This window comes from Eriocheir sinensis, unplaced genomic scaffold (assembly GCF_024679095.1).
Source record: "Eriocheir sinensis breed Jianghai 21 unplaced genomic scaffold, ASM2467909v1 Scaffold733, whole genome shotgun sequence".
Lineage (NCBI taxonomy): Eukaryota > Metazoa > Arthropoda > Malacostraca > Decapoda > Varunidae > Eriocheir > Eriocheir sinensis.
Window position 1 is genome coordinate 98,393 of NW_026112091.1, and position 19,283 is coordinate 117,675.

At 41.5% G+C, this 19,283-nt stretch overlaps 1 protein-coding gene across 10 annotated transcripts in view; it reads right to left on the minus strand.

Annotated features, from left to right (window-relative positions):
• Nucleotides 1-8,248: 8,248 nt before the first annotated feature.
• The window catches only part of LOC126994160 (uncharacterized), a 90,560-nt gene continuing 79,525 nt past the window's right edge, over nt 8,249-19,283 (minus strand). For all 10 annotated transcript variants that reach the window (XR_007748854.1, XR_007748851.1, XR_007748849.1 and 7 more), the window contains 3 exons: nt 9,082-9,158; nt 8,772-8,848; nt 8,249-8,519 (listed from right to left, as the gene is read on the minus strand). Coding sequence is in view for 1 of the 10 variants with exons in the window: in XM_050853410.1 (XP_050709367.1) it covers nt 9,086-9,158 (73 nt within the window). In the remaining 9 variants the exon portion in view is untranslated. The remainder of the gene's footprint in view (nt 8,520-8,771; nt 8,849-9,081; nt 9,159-19,283) is intronic.

Sequence of the window (19,283 nt, forward strand, 5' to 3'; positions counted from 1 at the left end):
AAACACAGGCTTCTGAGGCTACTGACAGCAATCTCTACTCTGTTCCCTTCTACTATCCCTATCCGAAATTTCAATCCAAAGCTGGATGTTGCGCCTACGTGCGCAACGGCATCACTTGCTCTCGTGCCCACAACCTTGACTTCTGAATTTTCCACCATCTGGCTAAGACTTCATTGTCATTCTATTACTAAATACATCTGCGCTGTTTATCTCTCACCTAACTCTACTATGTCAAATTCTTTGACTATTTGAACTCTAAAGTGGAGCACATCTTGACCCACTCTCCCTTCGCTGAAATCTCCATCCTAGGAGATTTCAATGATCACCACCAGCTTTGACTTTCATCCTCTTTCACTGACCATCCTGGTGAACAAGCCTACAATTTTGCTATCCTCAACGATCTAGAGCAGTTGGTCCAACACCCTACACGTATTCCCAATCGTCTTGGAGACAGGCCCAACATTCTAGACCTCTTCGTTACCTCAAACCCTTCTACTTATTCTGTCAAACTGTTCTCTCCGTTGGGCTCCTCCGATCACAATCTTATTTCTGCATCCTGTCCTATCGCTCCTGTACACCCTCTGGACCCACCGAAGAGGCGATGCTTTTAGCATTTTGCTTCAGCTCGGTGGGACGACCTGAGGATGTACTTTTCCGATTTCCCGTGGAATGATTATTGCTTCCAGGATAGAGACCCCTCTGTGTGTGCTCAGCGCATCACAGAGGTGATTGTCTCTGGAATGGAGGCATACATTCCTCGTTTTTTCTCTACTCCAAATCACGCTTGTTCTCGTGCTGTCAATGATAGAGAGGCAGCTCACAAAAGGTACCAGAGCCTTCAAATTAATGCTAATTATGAACTTTACATTTCTGCCCGGAATCGTGCCAAATCTATTCTCCGACTAACCAAAAACTCTTTCATTAATAAAAAATGTCAAAACCTTGCTTTCTCTAACTCTTCCCGTGACTTCTGGCATCTAGCCAAAAACATCTCTTCTAACTTCATTTCTTCATCTTTCCCTCCACTCCACAGTCCTGACGGCAACACTGCCGTCTCATCTATCTCTAAGGCTGAGCTCTACTCTCAGACTTTTTTCTAAAAACTCCACTCTGGATGATTCTGGGCATATTTCTCCTACTCATCCCCCCCTCTAACTCCTTTATGCCTGTTATAAAGAGTCTTCGAAATGATGTTTTCTATGCCCTCTCTGGCCTCAATCCTCAGAAGGCTTATGGACCTGATGGAGTGCCTCCTATTGTCCTTAAAAACTGTGCCTCCGTGCTGTCACCCTGCCTGGTCAGACTCTTTCGCCTCTGACTGTCAACATCTACGTTTCCTTCCTGCTGGAAGTATGCCTTCATACAGCCTGTGCCTAAGAAGGGTGACCGTTCCAATCCCTCAAACTACCGTCCTATAGCTATACTTTCTTGTCTATCTAAAGCTTTTGAATCAATCCTTAACCGGAAGATTCAAAAGCACCTTTCCACTTCTGACCTTCTATCTGATCTCCAGTATGGGTTCCGCAAGGGGCGTTCTACTGGTGATCTCCTAGCCTTCTTAACTGACTCTTGTTCATTCTCTCTTAGTCGTTTCGGTGAAACCTTTGATTTTGCGCTGGACATATGAAAAGCTTTTAATAGGGTCTGGCACAAATCTTTGCTTTCCAAACTACCATCCTACGGTTTCTATCCTTCTCTCTGTACCTTTATCTCCAGTTTCCTTTCTGACCGTTCTATTTCTGCTGTGGTAGACGGTCACTGTTCTTCCCCTAAACCTATTAACAGTGGTGTCCCACAGGGTTCTGTTCTATCTCCCACTCTCTTTCTGGTGTTCATTGATGATGATCTTTCCAAAACGAACTGTCCTATCCATTCCTACGCCGATGATTCCACTCTGCATTACTCAACTTCTTTTGAAAGAAGACCCACCCTACAGGAACTTAACGACTCAAGCCTGGAGGCAACAGAACGTTTAGCCTCAGACCTTACTATTATTTCCGACTGGGGCAAGAAGAACCTGGTGTCCTTCAACGCCTCAAAAACACAGTTTCTCCACCTATCCACTCGACACAATCTTCCAAACAACTATCCCCTATTCTTTGCCAACACCCAGCTATCACCTTCCTCAACACTAAACATCCTCGGTCTATCCTTAACTCAAAATCTCAACTGGAAACTTCATATCTCATCTCTTACTAAATCAGCTTCCTCGAGGCTGGGCGTTCTGTACCGTCTCCGCCAGTTCTTCTACCCCGCACAGCTGCTGTCCATATACAGGGGCCTTGTCCGCCCTCGTATGGAGTATGCATCTCATGTGTGGGGGGGCTCCACTCACACAGCTCTCCTGGACAGAGTAGAGGCTAAGGCTCTTCGTCTCATCAGCTCTCCTCCTCATACTGATAGTCTTCTACCTCTCAAATTCCGTCGCAATGTTGCCTCTCTTTTTATCTTCTATCGATATTTCCACGCTGACTGCTCTTCTGAACTTCCTAACTGCATGCCTCCCCCCTTCCGCGGCCCCGCTGCACACGACTTTCTACTCATGCTCATCTCTTTACTGTCCAAACCCCTAATGTAAGAGTTAACCAGCATCTTCACTCTTTCATCCCTCACGCTGGTAAACTCTGGAACAATCTTCCTTCATCTGTATTTTCTCCTGCCTACGACTTGAACTCTTTCAAGAAGAGGGTATCAGGACACCTCTCCTCCTGCATTTGACCTTGCTTATGGACACTTCTTTTTTTTGGGGGGGGAGCAGCGAGTAGCGGGCATTTTTATTATAGTTTTCTTTTTATGTGTGCCCTTGAGATGTGTCCTTTGTTATAAAAAAAAATATCATGTTCCTGATCACGGGTCAGTCAGTCAGTCACTCACTCTGTAAGGAATTGGGTTCATATACACTCCTTGGAAGGTCAAACTGGTGCCTGCTATTGTCTATAGCTTTGTATATTACCAAGCCGACAAAATATATATCATGTTCCTTGTCACGGCTCACTCACTCACTCACTCACTCTGTAAGGAATTGGGTTCATATACACTCCTAGGAAGGTCATACTGGTGCCAGCTACTGTCTATAGCAGTGTTTAATGGGGTCCGGAACACCTGAGGTCATCTAACTAAACTATCTTGTACTGCGACGAAACAAAGTAGGTATCTATGTTGCCTACATTTTGTACGAGCCAGAACAATGTATGTATACTTTATGTATACTAATACGTATACATGTGCTTATAAGTGTAGCGACACTTAAAAATACACAGCACCATTAATACAAAGCCAATCACTTTCTTTTTTTGGCTGTAAATAGTCTTTAGGTATGCTTAGAGCGCTATAGAAAATATTCTGAAAGTTTCCCATTTAAAAAGGCATAATGGTATTTCTTTTATTATGTTCGTCGAACATCGCGTAAAATCGTTTTTTTGTCACTTTTTCCTGTTAATACTCCTATCTCCTTCACCCTATCAACAATATCTAATCATAGGTCCCAAGCTACTTGTACAATCAACATTCCCTCTACTTTTTACGTAGATCTGATTGATTTTAGATTTTCTGCGCCGGTAGGTTCGGGGATCATGTTTCGAAAAGGCCCCTCTAAGCGAACTAATGAGAAAAAATAATCACTCACAAAAAAAACATTTCATATTATATATCAACGCATTTGTGATCAGGTTATGCATAATTTATTTTTTGGGGGGTTTATATCATGGCAAAAATTTGGCCCCCGTCGCTGGTACACGGTAAAGCCACAAATTTGGCCCGTCGCTGGTACACGGTAAATCCACAAATTTGGCCCGTCGCTGCTACACGGTAAAGCCACAAATTTGGCCCGTCGCTGCTACCGGACTAACTCGATCCATTTAAACCCTCGCCAGACATGTAAAATTTGCGCTACGAGGAAAACATTGCTCGGGGATTATTTCTAGATGGTATATGAACTTTTTAAATCAAGTTTTGCAAAATGGTATATTTTGACAAAAACACCCCTCCCCAGGTGTCGCGTACGTCCTTAAGACTAAGCTTTGAATATATATCATTTTCCTTTTCACGGCTCAGTCACATAGTCACTCACTCACTCACTCACTCTGTAAGGAATTGGGTTCATATGCACACCTAGGAAGGTCATACTAGTGCCAGCTAAAGTCTATAGCTATGTTTAACCCTTTAAGTGCTATGGCCGGTCATGGATGAGTTCTATGGTAAGACTAAAAAAATATATATATATATATATATATATATATATATATAGCATATATATATATACATATATATATATATATATATATATATATATATATATATATATATATATATATATATATATATATATATATATATATATATATATATATATATATATATAGATATATAGATATATATATATGCACAAATATGTTACTCTTTCTTTCAGTGTAATGATAAACCCTATATAATAAAATAATAGGAAAAAATAATTAGCTGCACTTCATTTGATGAAATGGGAAATAAATACTACAAAATGAACTCGCATTATGATGACGTCATCGGGAACGACATTCATGCATGACTATATAAATCTTGTGTGTGAAGTCAGCGAGATTATGAAAAAAAATCACACAATCAATTGTCTATATTTTTAATAAACGCTAAAATCCTAAGAGAAGTATTAACAAGTGGCCAGACATATAATTCAAAGTTGCACGAGATATACGACAGACGACGCGATATAGCCTATTGTCTGGGTAGAGACGATGCTTGGCCAGCGCTGCACTGCTGCTTTCTTTCATTCATCACTGTCGAGTGAATTATATACATCTGATCAAAATAATAATATATATAATTTGTAGGTATGAATAGTGAAGCGACCCCTACTCCGCCCCGGCGATTCTTTAAATGAATGTGGGTGGCTACATAACCTATCATTCCAATACGTTTCTCTTTGCCACATTCACATAAAGCGTTTAAAATTAAGTAGTTTTATAAGAGTCGGTAGAGAATGTTTCCCCGAGGATAGTTGCCAGATATCGCCAGCCTACGCCCCGTGTCCGAAAGATTATGAAAAATGTGTTAACACTTCGTAGCGCGACTGTACATAACACAATATTAATAATGTTAATGTAAGGGTGGTGATGTTACCAAAACTCTGATACCTTTCCACAGCATTTATTTCAAACAAGTCGCTATGCAAATGTATATTAGGTAGTTAAAATTGATATATAAAATTATGATATGAACAGAAGTACCGGTATTTGCTTCAACTTTGAAACTTGAAAAAAATCAACATATTACTTCATATTACAACCAAGAAAAATTATATACCTATTTAAACTTGCTTAGTACAGTAATTGAGTAATATCATTCACCATGCCTGCCGTGCATAAGGAAACAAGTTATTGTAATATAATGAAAATTATTTTTACTCAGTACTTTAAGCAAATCACTTTTAAATTGTAATGTAAAAACATTAATAAAGTAATATCCTTCACCATGCCTACCGTGCATAAGACAGTAAATTAGTAGAAGACTTGAGAGTCTGATAAACTTTCTGTACACTACCATTTCTAGTAGCATCTGGGATCACCACAAGAACGAGAAAATTGTCAACTTCTAACATATTAAGACCGGTATGTTTTCACAAAGCAAGGCTAAATTATAAGTAACAGACTACTAGAAGTATTTGTTCTCCATACAGGAGATGACAGTTGGGCAGTAAACAAAGTTGTAAACATGAGGGTTACGGTATGTCTTTAGTTTTGTGGTACCAGTGTCCAGTATTTAATGAAGATTAATCACATTTATACTTTATAAATAATCGGCCGATTCTTGGTTACCGATTAATAGGTAATCGGCCAAATTGCTTATCGGTGCAATCCTAGAGACAAGCAGGATGGCACCACTGCAAACACTTGCCTCTACCATAACAGCTTACCGGTGCCATAGGCAGTCGTCGGTTTGACACAGTCATTCCAGCGATATCCCATGATTCTGCGTAGACACTTATTACCAAAGGCATCAATCTGCCTCTCCAAGTCTCCATTTAGTGTCCATGTCTCCCAACCATAGAGTAAGACAGGGAGCACAAGGTACTTGAAGATCCGGATCTTAGTCCTTCTGCACAGGTATTGACAACGCTGAGCGAGTCCATAACACCGTGGGCCAGACCAATCCGTCGCAAGACTTCCTGGCCAGACTCACCGTTGTTATGAATTACGCTACCAAGATACGTGAAGCTTTCTGAGATCTCAACGTCCTCGCCACACTCATGAACAGACTGTACTGTGTCATTCAGCAAGCCTCCAAACACCTGTGCCTTGGTCTTGGAACAGGAGACCTGGAGTCCCAAGGGGTTCCCCTCCTCGTGCAGTGCCTCGAGAGCCATCACCAAGACCTCCAGCGACCATGCCAGGATTACTGCATCATCAGCAAAAACAAGGTCAGTGACCCTGGTATTGCCAATGGATGCTCTGCAATGACTCTGGTCCACAACCCTGCCCAGTACGCAGCCTATACAAGTGTTGAAAAGCGATGGGGCAAGGGCACAGCCCTGCCTCACTCCCGCATTCACGGGAAAGAAGCTGGACAAGCCCCCCCCACACTTCACAGCACTCTGTCCCAGAATACAGGCCAGTCAGCAGACCAATAGTCCTCGCAGGAATCCCACGGAGTCGCAGAAGATCCCAGAGTGCCTCACGATGCACTGAATTAAACGCCTTCTTGAGATCAACATAGGCTGCAAGCATCCCCTGTCCAAACTCACGTCGGCGCTCCACCAGCACGTGCACAACAACATTTTGAGTAATTGTTATTGAGCTTTTAAAATAAAAGAGTAGCTGTAATTTGAACTGAGCTATTAGATTAATAGTAGTTATAACTGTTGGTGGAATTGAGGTTTTAAATCAAATAATTGTAATTCAGCCTAACCCTCTCGCGCACGATGACATATTTTGCGTCATCAGGGGTAAGAGGTCCTGGCACACGGTGACGCAAAATGCCTCATAAACTTTAAAAAATTGATTAAGAAATAAGCTTTCGGTGAAAATGCATCAAATTTGGGAGCTTCATTTGTCGGGATAAGTTTCTTAATGGTAACATATGGCAACATTTCTAAGGAGCGTAGATGAGGAGCTTTAAGCGATTTTTTTTTTTAGCCTACTGTGACGGAAGAAAAAAAAATAAAGTTTTCTTGGTGTAACTCGGGAACTATTTGGCGTATGAAGATTTTGAGGATACCATAAAAGTCCTCACTAAGCTCCGCTTCGAAACATATATTCAGATAAAAAAAGTTGGCCCATAAGATTTCGAGCTAGCGAGTGGGGAAGAGCTGGTACTTAGGATTTGTTGTCTACAATACTCTATACGGAGACATGAAACAAGTCTGCATTGTTTATATATTAAAAGTTCCTCTATTTTTATTTGTGGATGTTCTAGTACAGGTTTTTATGAAGCCATTGATATCAAATTTTTGGGGGTACGATATATCTGTGAGGGTAAAATATGACCGGGAATGTGGAGTATCGCGGCGGCAAAAAAAGGCCGGTCGGGCCAGAGAAATGCATGATGATTTTGTGTGTGTGTGTGTGTGTGTGTGTGTGCGGGGGGAGGGGAAGATTGCTCCATCTTGCACGAGGGGGCACGGGCCTTTGCCAAAGGCAAAGCAGGGAGCCGACAGACCGACTTTATCGGCGATCAAAATCTAGCCGACCAAGTCGGTCTGTCGACAAGGACTGGCGTGTCTCTGATGCATGATGAGTGGAATAGTTTACTTTTTACAACTCTTAACCCTCTCCCGCACTGAACGTTTCCAATAAGTTTCCAATGCATGATGAGTGGAATAGAAACTTATTGGAAACTTTCGGTGCGGGAGAGGGTTAAGAGTTGTAAAAAGTAAACTGACTCATGCAAAAAATATTATCATGAGTAAATACAATCATCATATATATAAAGAAAAAAGTGCCCACCACCTCAGTCAATTTGGTGGAGGAGACTTAAAAATCCCTCCCTGACACTTACCCTGACGGTGGTAAGGGTATACAATATACATCTACATATTAGCGACATTTCACAGGAGGTTTAATACATTATGTTAGTATTTTAGCCTTAATTAATACATACTAACTAACAGCTTACAGAATATTGAAAACTTAAAAAAAAAAAGCTAAAAGTTTTAAACCATACATTGCATTCTGGCAGAGACACAGGTCAGTCAGGTGTCATGTTAGGTCTTGCTCGAGTTCATTATGTTTGGTTGCAATTAAATAACACTAAACTTCCTAGCGATTTGATCACACCTCGGACAATGCATTGCATCAGAAGCACACGTTAGGTTTTATAAGGTAATGATTCTTGCTGTAAACAGAACCAGCTCATGGGTAATATATATGACAACAACATTGCCCACATAGCTGTGTGCTGGATAATCATAAACAGCATGCATTACTTACCAACTGACGCCGGGGCAGGTCATGACGTGCGGGGCGGGGCAGGGCGGGGCGTCAGGGAGTGGACCTCCAGTATTGAAAAGTCACCCATTCAGCGCACGGTTTCTGTAGAATAGCACCATCCCCATAATAAAGGGCATCATATAGGTACTGACGAGAGCAGTAGTACCAATGAATCAAGGTACAGACGGAATACGAGAAATTTTTAAAGTAAATTCTCAGACGGGGTTAGATTAGGTTAGTTTCTTTTTTTATTAATAGTAAAGGAAGCAGTTCAAGGGTAACTATGCATGAACACAACAAAGCCCACACAGCTATAGGCTTGTGCAACCATCAACAGTGGTATGCATCTCTTACCAATTTATGCTGGGAGGTCATGACGCAGGGCAGGGTGGGTCGTCTCAGACATCGAAGAGTCAGTCATTTAGGAGTTTCTGGAAAATATAACCTTATAAATAATAACAGGCATCATATTTTTGTTATCAGAAATGAACAGTCAGTGTCACAAAAATGGTAGGCAAAGCTAATATACATAACTACTACTCCCAAGGTTAGGTTAGAATTGTTTTGAATCTTACAGTAAAGGAATACAAGTCAAGGGTATATATAACAACACACCCCACATAGCTATGGACTGGAATATCCATTAAGAGCATGCATTTCTTACCAATTTATGCCAGGGGGGCGGGCAGGTCATGATGGTGGGTTGGGGCGGGGCGGTGCATCTCAGGCATGTAGTGGTTTCTGTAAAATATACTAAATCCAAGGAATTACCAGACTTAAACCACTATTACACCAGCCCACCACTCACGACACACCACAAAAAATGTCCATATATGCAAACTAACCCCTCCTCCCAACCCAGCAGGGGGCTTCGTGGTGCAGTGGTTAGCACACTCGGCTCACAAACAAGAGAACCCGGGTTCGATTCCCATGGCACCCTTCCACGCCCGTGCACACGTGGATATATGAAACGAGTGCAGGAAAGATGTATTATAGCCGTGAAAAAGAAAAATATGTCACGGGTTAGGTTTCTGCCCTAAGCCCGCCACGAAAAATATAGATCCCTATTTTCTCACAAACGAAGCCACTTAAGATAACGCCCGTAAGCCCATGTCAAGCTTCCACGCCCGTGCACACGTGGATATATGAAAAGAGTGCAGGAAAGATGTATTGTAGCCGTGAAAACGAAAAATATGTCACGGGTTAGGGTTCTGCCCCAAGCCCGCCACGAAAAATATATATCCTTATTTTCTCACAAACAAAGCTACTTACGATCACGCCCATAAGCCCACGACAGCCTTCCACGCCCGTGCACACGTGGATACATGAGACGAGTGCAGAAAAGATGTATTTTAGCCGTGAAAACGAAAAATATGTTACGGGGTACAAGTCAAACTGCCCGCCGAGAATATTTTACCTTGTTTTCTGCAATATTACATTATCTACGCTAACGCCAGTGTAGGCAAGCCTTTCCCCATCGACAATGAATGCGTGGGGCGTTGTGGCGTCTCTTGCAAACGATAATTAGTAACATAACGTAAGAAAAACTGTCGGGTGTTAGAATCGCTCCTAACGGGGTAACTAAAACTGGCACACCTGACCTGGCACCTCACACACCTGCCGGCACACCTCTAAATTATGTTGTAATAGTCCACGCCTCCCCAGTGGTCAGTATTTGGCCACCTTAACTGATATTGGACGAGGCAACTGTTCGTCCATAATTAAGCAAACGTTCGTGTTTTTTCCAAATCAGTGATAAAAATGCATAAACGTTCCTTATTTCTAAACGTACAGCAATTCTGATGACACCACTGGATTCGTCGTCATCTTCTACACATAATACTTGACGATTTAGAGCGGAATAATAACTTTTATTTATTTTGTTACCCCGATAACAAGAAAATAAACAATGAATTTGGGAGCAAAACTGTGACGTCAAGATCAGGATCTAGATGTAGAAAACTGCGAATAACTCTTTTCATATTCATTATAGAGTAAAACCAAGACCAGTTTTGAAATCCTCGTCACATTCTGCATCATGTGAATCTTGTTCGTCCATAATTAAGTAAACATTCATGTTTTTCCCAAATAAACGGTAAAAATGCATATATGTCCCTTATTTCTAAACGTACAGCAATTCTGATGACAACACTGGATTTGTCGTCATCTTCTACACATAATATTTGACGATTTCAAGCGGAATAATAAGTTTTAATATTTTTGTTACCCCGATAGAAAAAAATAAACAATGAAACTGGGAGCAAAAACTGTGACCTCAAGATCAGGCTCTAGATATAGAAAACTATGATATTTCTGGCTTAGTTTTTACTCTGAACTTTGCAAAGGGTACCTAATCAATGCAGAAAACTCCGACGAATCGAATGATACTCTCAGAATTGCTCCAAGATAAAAAATAACCGATATATTTGCATATAACTATCACGAATCTTCGGGGATTTTTTTGATTTACAGAAAAAAAACACTTTTATTCCTTTTTTTTAGGTATCTATTTCCCAGAGGCACTTCATCTTATATAGTAAAGGATGAGGAAGCCGTTCATGGCCTGAAATCAACGCTCCGGGCAAAATTAACGGTGTTTGGGGTATGGTCCCTTTTGCGAAAAACAAGAAAAGCTGATTTTTATCGCTTTACTTACATTCCATTAGCTCCCCCCCAATTACCATTAACCCCCGCCCCTTTTAATTATCACCACGCAATTAACTGATCCCATTTACTCCCTGTTCGACACCGAACATGACCTAATTCCTTATTCCACCTACTCCCATTAGCTTCCCCCATTACCACTAACCCCCGCCCCCTCTAATTAACACCACGCAATTTACTGATCCAATTAACCCCCTACTCAACACCCCATATGACCTATTTCCGAATTCTAGCGTCCAGATCTTCTTCCTCCTCTTGAGGGCTTATAACGGAGCCACGCACGGTATCCACTGCATCGCGGAGCAAGGTCTTCTCCTTCTTCTTCTTTTGACCCATCACACAACACCCGCTCTTATGAATTGCTGTTTTCTTACTCTCAACTAGCTCGATTTCTCTATGGAAAGGTCTTCTTCCTCCTCTTCTTTTGGCCTCTCAACAACACCCGAACTTATGCGGTGCTGTTGAAAATTAGGGTGTTGAAATCAAGTTAGGTTTTGTTAAGGTACCATAAACTCAATAGCATTTCATAAGATGGGGTGTTGATGAGAGGCCACAAGAAGAAGAGGAAAAAGACCTTTCCGTAGAGAAATTGAGTTAGGTTAGGGTAAAGGAACAGCAATTCATAAGTTTGGGTGTTGTATATTTGCATATAACTATCAGGAATGTTCGAGGATTTTTTTGATTTACAGAAAAAAAACGCTTTTATTCCTTTTTCTATCTCCCAGAGGCATTTCATCTTATGTAGAAAAGGATGAGGAAGCCGTTCATGGCCTGAAATCAACGCCCCGGGCAAAATTAACGGTGTTTGGGGGTAAGGTCCCATCTGCGAAAAACAAGATAAGATGAATTTTATCGCTTAGTTTTTAGTATGAACTTTGAAATGGGCACCTACCCCATGCAGAAACGTCCGCCGAATCGAACGGTACTTTCAGAATTGCTTTACGATGAACGCTAATAGAGTTATTGTCATTTTACGATGTATTTTATTAGGTTATTTTTATATAAAAAAATAAAATGAAATCATTTCCGTATTCCACCTACTCCCATTAGACCCCACCCATTACCATCAACCTCATCCCTCTTTAATTATCACCACGTAAATTACTGACCCGATTTAATCCCTATTCGACACCTGACATGATATATTTTCGAATTCCACCTATTCCCATTAGCCCCAACAATTACTTTTCACTCCCACCCCCTTTAATTATCACCACGCAATTTACTGACCCCATTTACCCCTTATTCGATACCGAACATGACTAATTACGAATTCCATTTACTCCCATTAGCCACCCCACATTATCATGAACCTCCGCCCCCTCTAATTATCACCACGCAATTTACTGACCCCATTAACCCCCTACTCGACACCCCATATGACCTATTTCCGAATTCTAAAATCTAGACCTTCTTCTTCTTGAGGCCTTATAACGGAGCTATGCACGGTAACCACTGCATCGCTTAGCAATGTCTTCTTCCTCTTCTTCTTTTGACCCATCCCACAACACACAATCTTATGAATTGCTGTTTTCTTACTCTAAGCTAACTCGTGAAATCGAGTTAGGCTAGGCTAATGAAACAGCAATTCACAAGTAGCGGTGCTGTGTCGACGTGTATGGAAAAGTGATTTTTCTCGCTTAGTTTTTACTCTGAACTTTGCAAAGCGTACCTAATCGATGCTGAAAACTCCGACGAATTGAATGGTACACTCAGAATTGCTTTAAGATAAAAACTAACGGATATATTTGCATATAACTATCAGGAATGTTCGGGGATTTTTTTGATTTACAGAAAAAAACCGCTTTTATTCCTCTTTCTATTTCACAGAGGCATTTCATCTTATGTAGAAAAGGATGAGGAAGCCGTTCATGGCCTGAAATCAACGCCCCAGGCAAAATTAACGGTGTTTGGGGGTATGGTCCCCTTTTGCGAAAAACAAGAAAAGATGAATTTTATCGCTTAGTTTTTAGTATGAACTTTGAAATGGGCACCTACCCCATGCAGAAACGTCCGCCGAATCAAATGATACTTTCAGAATTGCTTTACGATGAACGCTAATGGAGTTATTGTCATTTTACGATGTATTTTATTAGGCTATTTTTATATAAAAAAAATAAAATGAAGCCATTTCCGTATTCCACCTACTCCCATTAGTCCCCCCCCCCATTAACTTTAACCTCATCACCCGCATAATTATCACCACGTAAATTACTGACGAGATTTAATCCCTATTCGACACCTGACATGACCTATTTTCGAACTCCACCCCATCCCATTAGCCCCCCCAATTACTTTTCACCCCCGCCCCCTTTAATTATCACCACGCAATTTACTGACCCCATTTACTCACTATTCGACACCGAACATGACCTAATTACGAATTCCACCTACTCCCAATAGCACCCCCTCCTTACCCTAACCTCCCGCCCCCTCTGATTATCACCACGCAATTTACTGACCCCATTTAACCAGTATTCGACACCTCACATGACCTATTTTCGAGTTTCACTTACTCCCATTAGTCCCCCCCCAATTACCGTTAACCCCCGCCCCCTTTAATTATCACCACGCAATTTACTGACCCCATTTACCCCTTTTTCGATTCCGAACATGACCTAACTACGAATTCCAATTACTCCCATTAACCCCCCCCCCCCTTACCATCAACCTCATCCCCCTTTAATTAACACCACGTAAATTACTGACCCGATTTAATCCCTACTCGACACCTGACATGACCTATTTTCGAATTCCACCTATTCCCTTTAGTCCCCAAATTACCTTTCATTCCCACCCCCTTTAATTATCACCACGCAATTTACTGACCCCATTTAATCCCTATTCGACACCGAACATGACATAATTACGAATTCCACCTACTCCAAATAGCCCCCTCCCCACTTACCCTAACCCTCCGCCCCCTCTGATTATCAACATGCAATTTACTGACCCCATTTAACCAGTATTCGACACCTCACATGACCTATTTTCGAGTTTTACCTACTCCCATTAGCCCCCCCCCCCATTACCGTTAACCCCCGCCCCCTTTAAATATCACCATGCAATTTACTGACCTAATTTACCCCTTATTCGATACCGAACATGACCTAATTACGAATTCCACCTACTCCTATTAGCCCCCCCCCACATTATCATGAACCCCCGCCCCCTCTAATTATCACAACGCAATTTACTGACCCCATTTACCCCTTATTCGATACCGAACATGACCTAATTACGAATTCCACCTACGCACATTAGCCCCCCCCCACATTATCATGAACCCCCATCCCCTCTAATTATCACCACGCAATTTACTGACCCCATTAACCCCCTACTCGACACCCCATATGACCTATTTCCGAATTCTAGCATCTAGATCTTCTTCCTCCTCTTGAGTCCTTATAACGGAGCTATGCACGGTAACCACTGCATCGCGGAACAAGGTCTTCTTCCTCTTCTTCTTTTGACCCATCAAACAACACCCAATCTTATGAATTGCTGTTTTCTTACTCTAACCTAACTCGTGAAATCGAGTTAGGTTAGGCTAATGGAACAGAAATTCATAAGTATGGGTGTTGTGTCGACGTGTATGAAAAATGTGATATTTCTCGCTTAGTTTTTAATCTGAACTTTGCAAAGGGTACCTAATCGATGCTGAAAACTCCGACGAATCGAATGGTACACTCAGAATTGCTCTAAGATAAAAACTAACGGATATATTTGCATATAACTATCAGGAATGTTCGGGGATTTTTTTGATTTACAGAAAAAACCGATTTTATTCCTTTTTCTATTTCCCAGAGGCATTTCATCTTACGTAGAAAAGGATGAGGAAGCCGTTCATGGCCTGAAATCAACGCCCCAGGCAAAATTAACGGTGTTTGGGGGTATGGTCCCCTATGCGAAAAACAAGAAAAGATGAATTTTATCACTTAGTTTTTAGTATGAACTTTGAAATGGCACCTACCCCATGCAGAAACGTCCACCGAATCGAACCGTACTTTCAGAATTGCTTTACGATGAACGCCCATGGAGTTATTGTCATTTTACGATGTATTTATTAGGCTATTTTTACATTAAAAAATAAAACGATGTCATTTCCGTATTCCACCTACTCCCATGAATCACCCCCCCCCCCCGTTACCATCAACCTCATCCCACCTTAATTATCACCACGCAAATTACTGACCCGATCTATTCCCTATTCGACACCTAAGATGAACTATTCTCGAATTACACCTATTTCCATTAGCCCCCCCATTACTTTTCATCTCCACCCCTTTTAATTACCACCACGCAATTTACTGACCCCATTTACTCCCTACTCGACACCGAACATGAACTAATTACGAATTCCACCTACTCCCAATAGCCCCCTCCCCTTATCTTAACCCCCCCGCCCCCTCTGATCATCACCCCACATTTTACTGACCCCATTTAACCAGTACTCGACGCCTCACATGACCTATTTTCGAGTCTCACCTACTCCCATTAGTCCCCCCCCAATTACCGATAAACCCCGCCCCCTTTAATTATCACCAAGCAATTTACTGACCCCATTTACCCCTTATTCGATACCGAACATGACCTATCTACGAATTCCACCTACTTCCATTAGCCCCCCCATATTATCATGAACCACAGCCCTATCTAATTATCACCACGCAATTTACTGACCCCATTAACCCGATACTGGACACCCCATATGACCTATTTCCGGATTCTAGCATCTAAATCTTCTTTCTCTTCTTGAGGACTTATAACGAAGGTATGCACGGTAAGCACTGCATCGCTTAGCAATGTCTTCTTCCTCTTCTTCTTTTGACCCATCCCACAACACACAATCTTATGAATTGCTGTTTTCTTACTCTAACCTAACTCGTGAAATCGAGTTAGGCTAGGCTAATGGAACAGCAATTCACAAGTAGGGGTGTTGTGTCGACGTGTATGGAAAATGTGATATTTCTCGCTTAGTTTTTACTCTGAACTTTGCAAAGGGTACCTAATCGATGCTGAAAACTCCGACGAACTGAATGGTACACTCAGAATTGCTTTAAGATAAAAACTAACGGATATATTTGCATATAACTATCAGGAATGTTCATGGATTTTTTTGATTTACAGAAAAAATCGCTTTTATTCCTTTTTCTATTTCCCAGAGGCATTTCATCTTATGTAGAAAAGGATGAGGAAGCCAGTCATTTTACGATGCATTTTATTAGGCTATTTTTATATAAAAATAAAATAAAATGAAGCCAATTCCGTATTCCACCTACTCCAATTAGCCCAACCAGTTTCCATCAACCTCATCCCCCTTTAATTACCACCACGCAAATTACTGACCCGATTTATTCCCTATTCGACACCTGAGATGACCTATTCTCGAATTCCACTTATTCCCATTAGCCCTCCCCATTACTTTTCATTCCCGCCCCCTTTAATTATCACCACGCAATTTACTGACCCCATTTATTCCCTTTTCGACACCGAACATGACCTAATTACAAATTCCACCTACTTCCAATAGCCCCCTCCCCTTATTCTAACCCCCCGCCCCCTCTGATCATCACCCCACAATTTACTCTCTCCATTTACCCAGTATTCGACACCTCACATGACCTATTTTTGAGTTTCAAATAGTCTCATTAGCCCCCCCTAATTACCGTTAACCCACGCCCCCTTTAATTTTCACCACGCAATTTACTGACCCCATTTACCCCTTATTCGATAAAGGGTACCTAATCGATGCAGAAAACTCCGACGAATTGAATGGTACACTCAGAATTGCTCTAAGATAAAAACTAACGGATATATTTGCATATAACTATCAGGAATGTTCGGGGATTTTTTTGATTTACAGAAAAAAACCGCTTTTAATCCTTTTTCTATTTCCCAGAGGCATTTCATCTTATGTAGAAAAGGATGAGGAAGCCGTTCATGATCTGAAATCAACGCCCCAGGGAAAATTAACGGTGTTAGGTGGTATGTTTCCCTTTGCGAAAAAGAAGAAAAGATGAATTTTATCGCTTAGTTTTTAGTATGAACTTTGAAATGGGCACCTACCCCATGCAGAAATGTCCGCCGCATCGAACGGTACTTTCAGAATTGCTTTATGATGAACGCTAATGGAGTTATTGTCATTATACGATGTATTTTATTAGGCTATTTTTATATAAAAAAATAAAATGGTCATTTCCGTATTCAACCTACTTCCATTAGCCCCCCTCCCATTACCATCAAACTCTTCCCCCTTTAATTATCACCAAGTAAATTACTGACCCGATTTAATCCCTATTCGACACCTGACATGAGCTATTTTCGAATTCCACCTATTCCCATTAGCCCCCTCAACTACGTTTTACCCCCGCCCCCTTTATTTATCACCAAGCAATTTACTGACCCCATTAACTCCCTATTCGACACCGAACATGACATAATAACGAATTCCACCTACTCCCAATAGCCCCCCCCTTACCATAGCCCCCCGCCACTTCTGATCATCACCACACAATTTACTGAACCCATTTACCCAGTATTCGACACCTCACATGACCTATTTTCGAGTTTCACCTACTCCCATTAGCCCCCCCAATTACTTTCCAACCCCGCCCCCTTTAATTATCACCACGCAATTTACTGACCCCATTTGCCATTTATTCGATACCGAACATGACCTAATTACGAATTCCAATTACTCCCATTAGCCACCCCACATTATCAAGTACCTCCGCCCCCTCTAATTATAACCATGCAATTTACTGACCCTATTAACCCCTTACTCGACACCCCATATGACTTCTTTCCGAATTATAAAATCTAGACCTTCTTCCTCTTCTTGAGGCCCTATAACTGAGCTATGCACAGTAACCACTGCAATGCGGAGCAAGGTCTTCTTCCTCTTCTTCTTTTGACCCATCACACAACACCCAATCTTATGAATTGTTGTTTTCTTACTCTAACCTAACTCGTGAAATCGAGTTAGGATAAACTAATGGAACAGCAATTCATAAGTATGCGTGTTGTGTCGACGTGTATGGAAAATGTGATATTTCTCGCTTAGTTTTTACTCTGAACTTTGCAAAGGATACGTAATCGATGCAGTAAACTCCGACGAATCGAATGGTACACTCAGAATTGCTTTAAGATAAAAGCTAACGGATATATTTGCATATAACTATCAGGAATGTTCGGGGATTTTTTTGTTTTACAGAAAAAAACTGCTTTTATTCCTTATTCTATTTCCCAGTGGCATTTCATCTTATGTAGAAAAGGATGAGGAAGCCGTTCATGGCCTGAAATCAACGCCCCAGGCAAAATTAACGTTGTTTGGGGGTGTGGTCCCCTCTGCGAAAAACAAGAAAAGATGAGTTTTATCGATTACTTTTTAGTATGAACTTTGAAATGAGCACCTACCCCATGCAGAAACGTCCGCCGAATCAAATGGTACTTTCAGAATTGCTTTACGATGAACGCTAATGGAGTTATTGTCTTTTTACGATGTATTTTATTAGGCTATTTTTATATAAGAAAATAAAATGAAGCCATTTCCGTATTCCACCTACTCCCATTATACCCCCCCACTACCATCAACCTCATCACCCCCTTAATTATCCCCACGTAAATTACTGACGAGATTTAATCCGTATTCGACACTTGACATGACCCATTTTCGAACTCCACCTATTCCCATTAGCCCCCCCAATTACTTTTCACCCCTTGCCCCTTTTAATTATCACCACGCAATTTACTGACTACATTTACTCACTATTCGACATCGAACATGACCTAATTACGAGTTCCACCTACTCCCAATAGCACCCCCTCCTTACCCTAACCTCCCGCCCTCTCTGATTATCACCACACAATTTACTGACCCCATTTAACCAGTATTCGACACCTCACATGACCTATTTTCGAGTTTCACTTACTCCCATAAGTCCCTCCCCAATTACCGTTAACCCCCGCCCCCTTTAATTATCACCACGCAATTTACTGACCCCATTTACTCCCTATTCGACACCGAACATGACCTAATTACGAATTCCACCTACTCAAAATAGCCCCCCACCTTACCCTAACCCCCCGCCCCCTCTGATTATCACCACGCAATTTGCTGACCCCATTTAACCAGTATTCGACACCTCACATGACCTATTTTCGAGTTTCACCTACTCCCATTAGCCCCCTCCAATTACC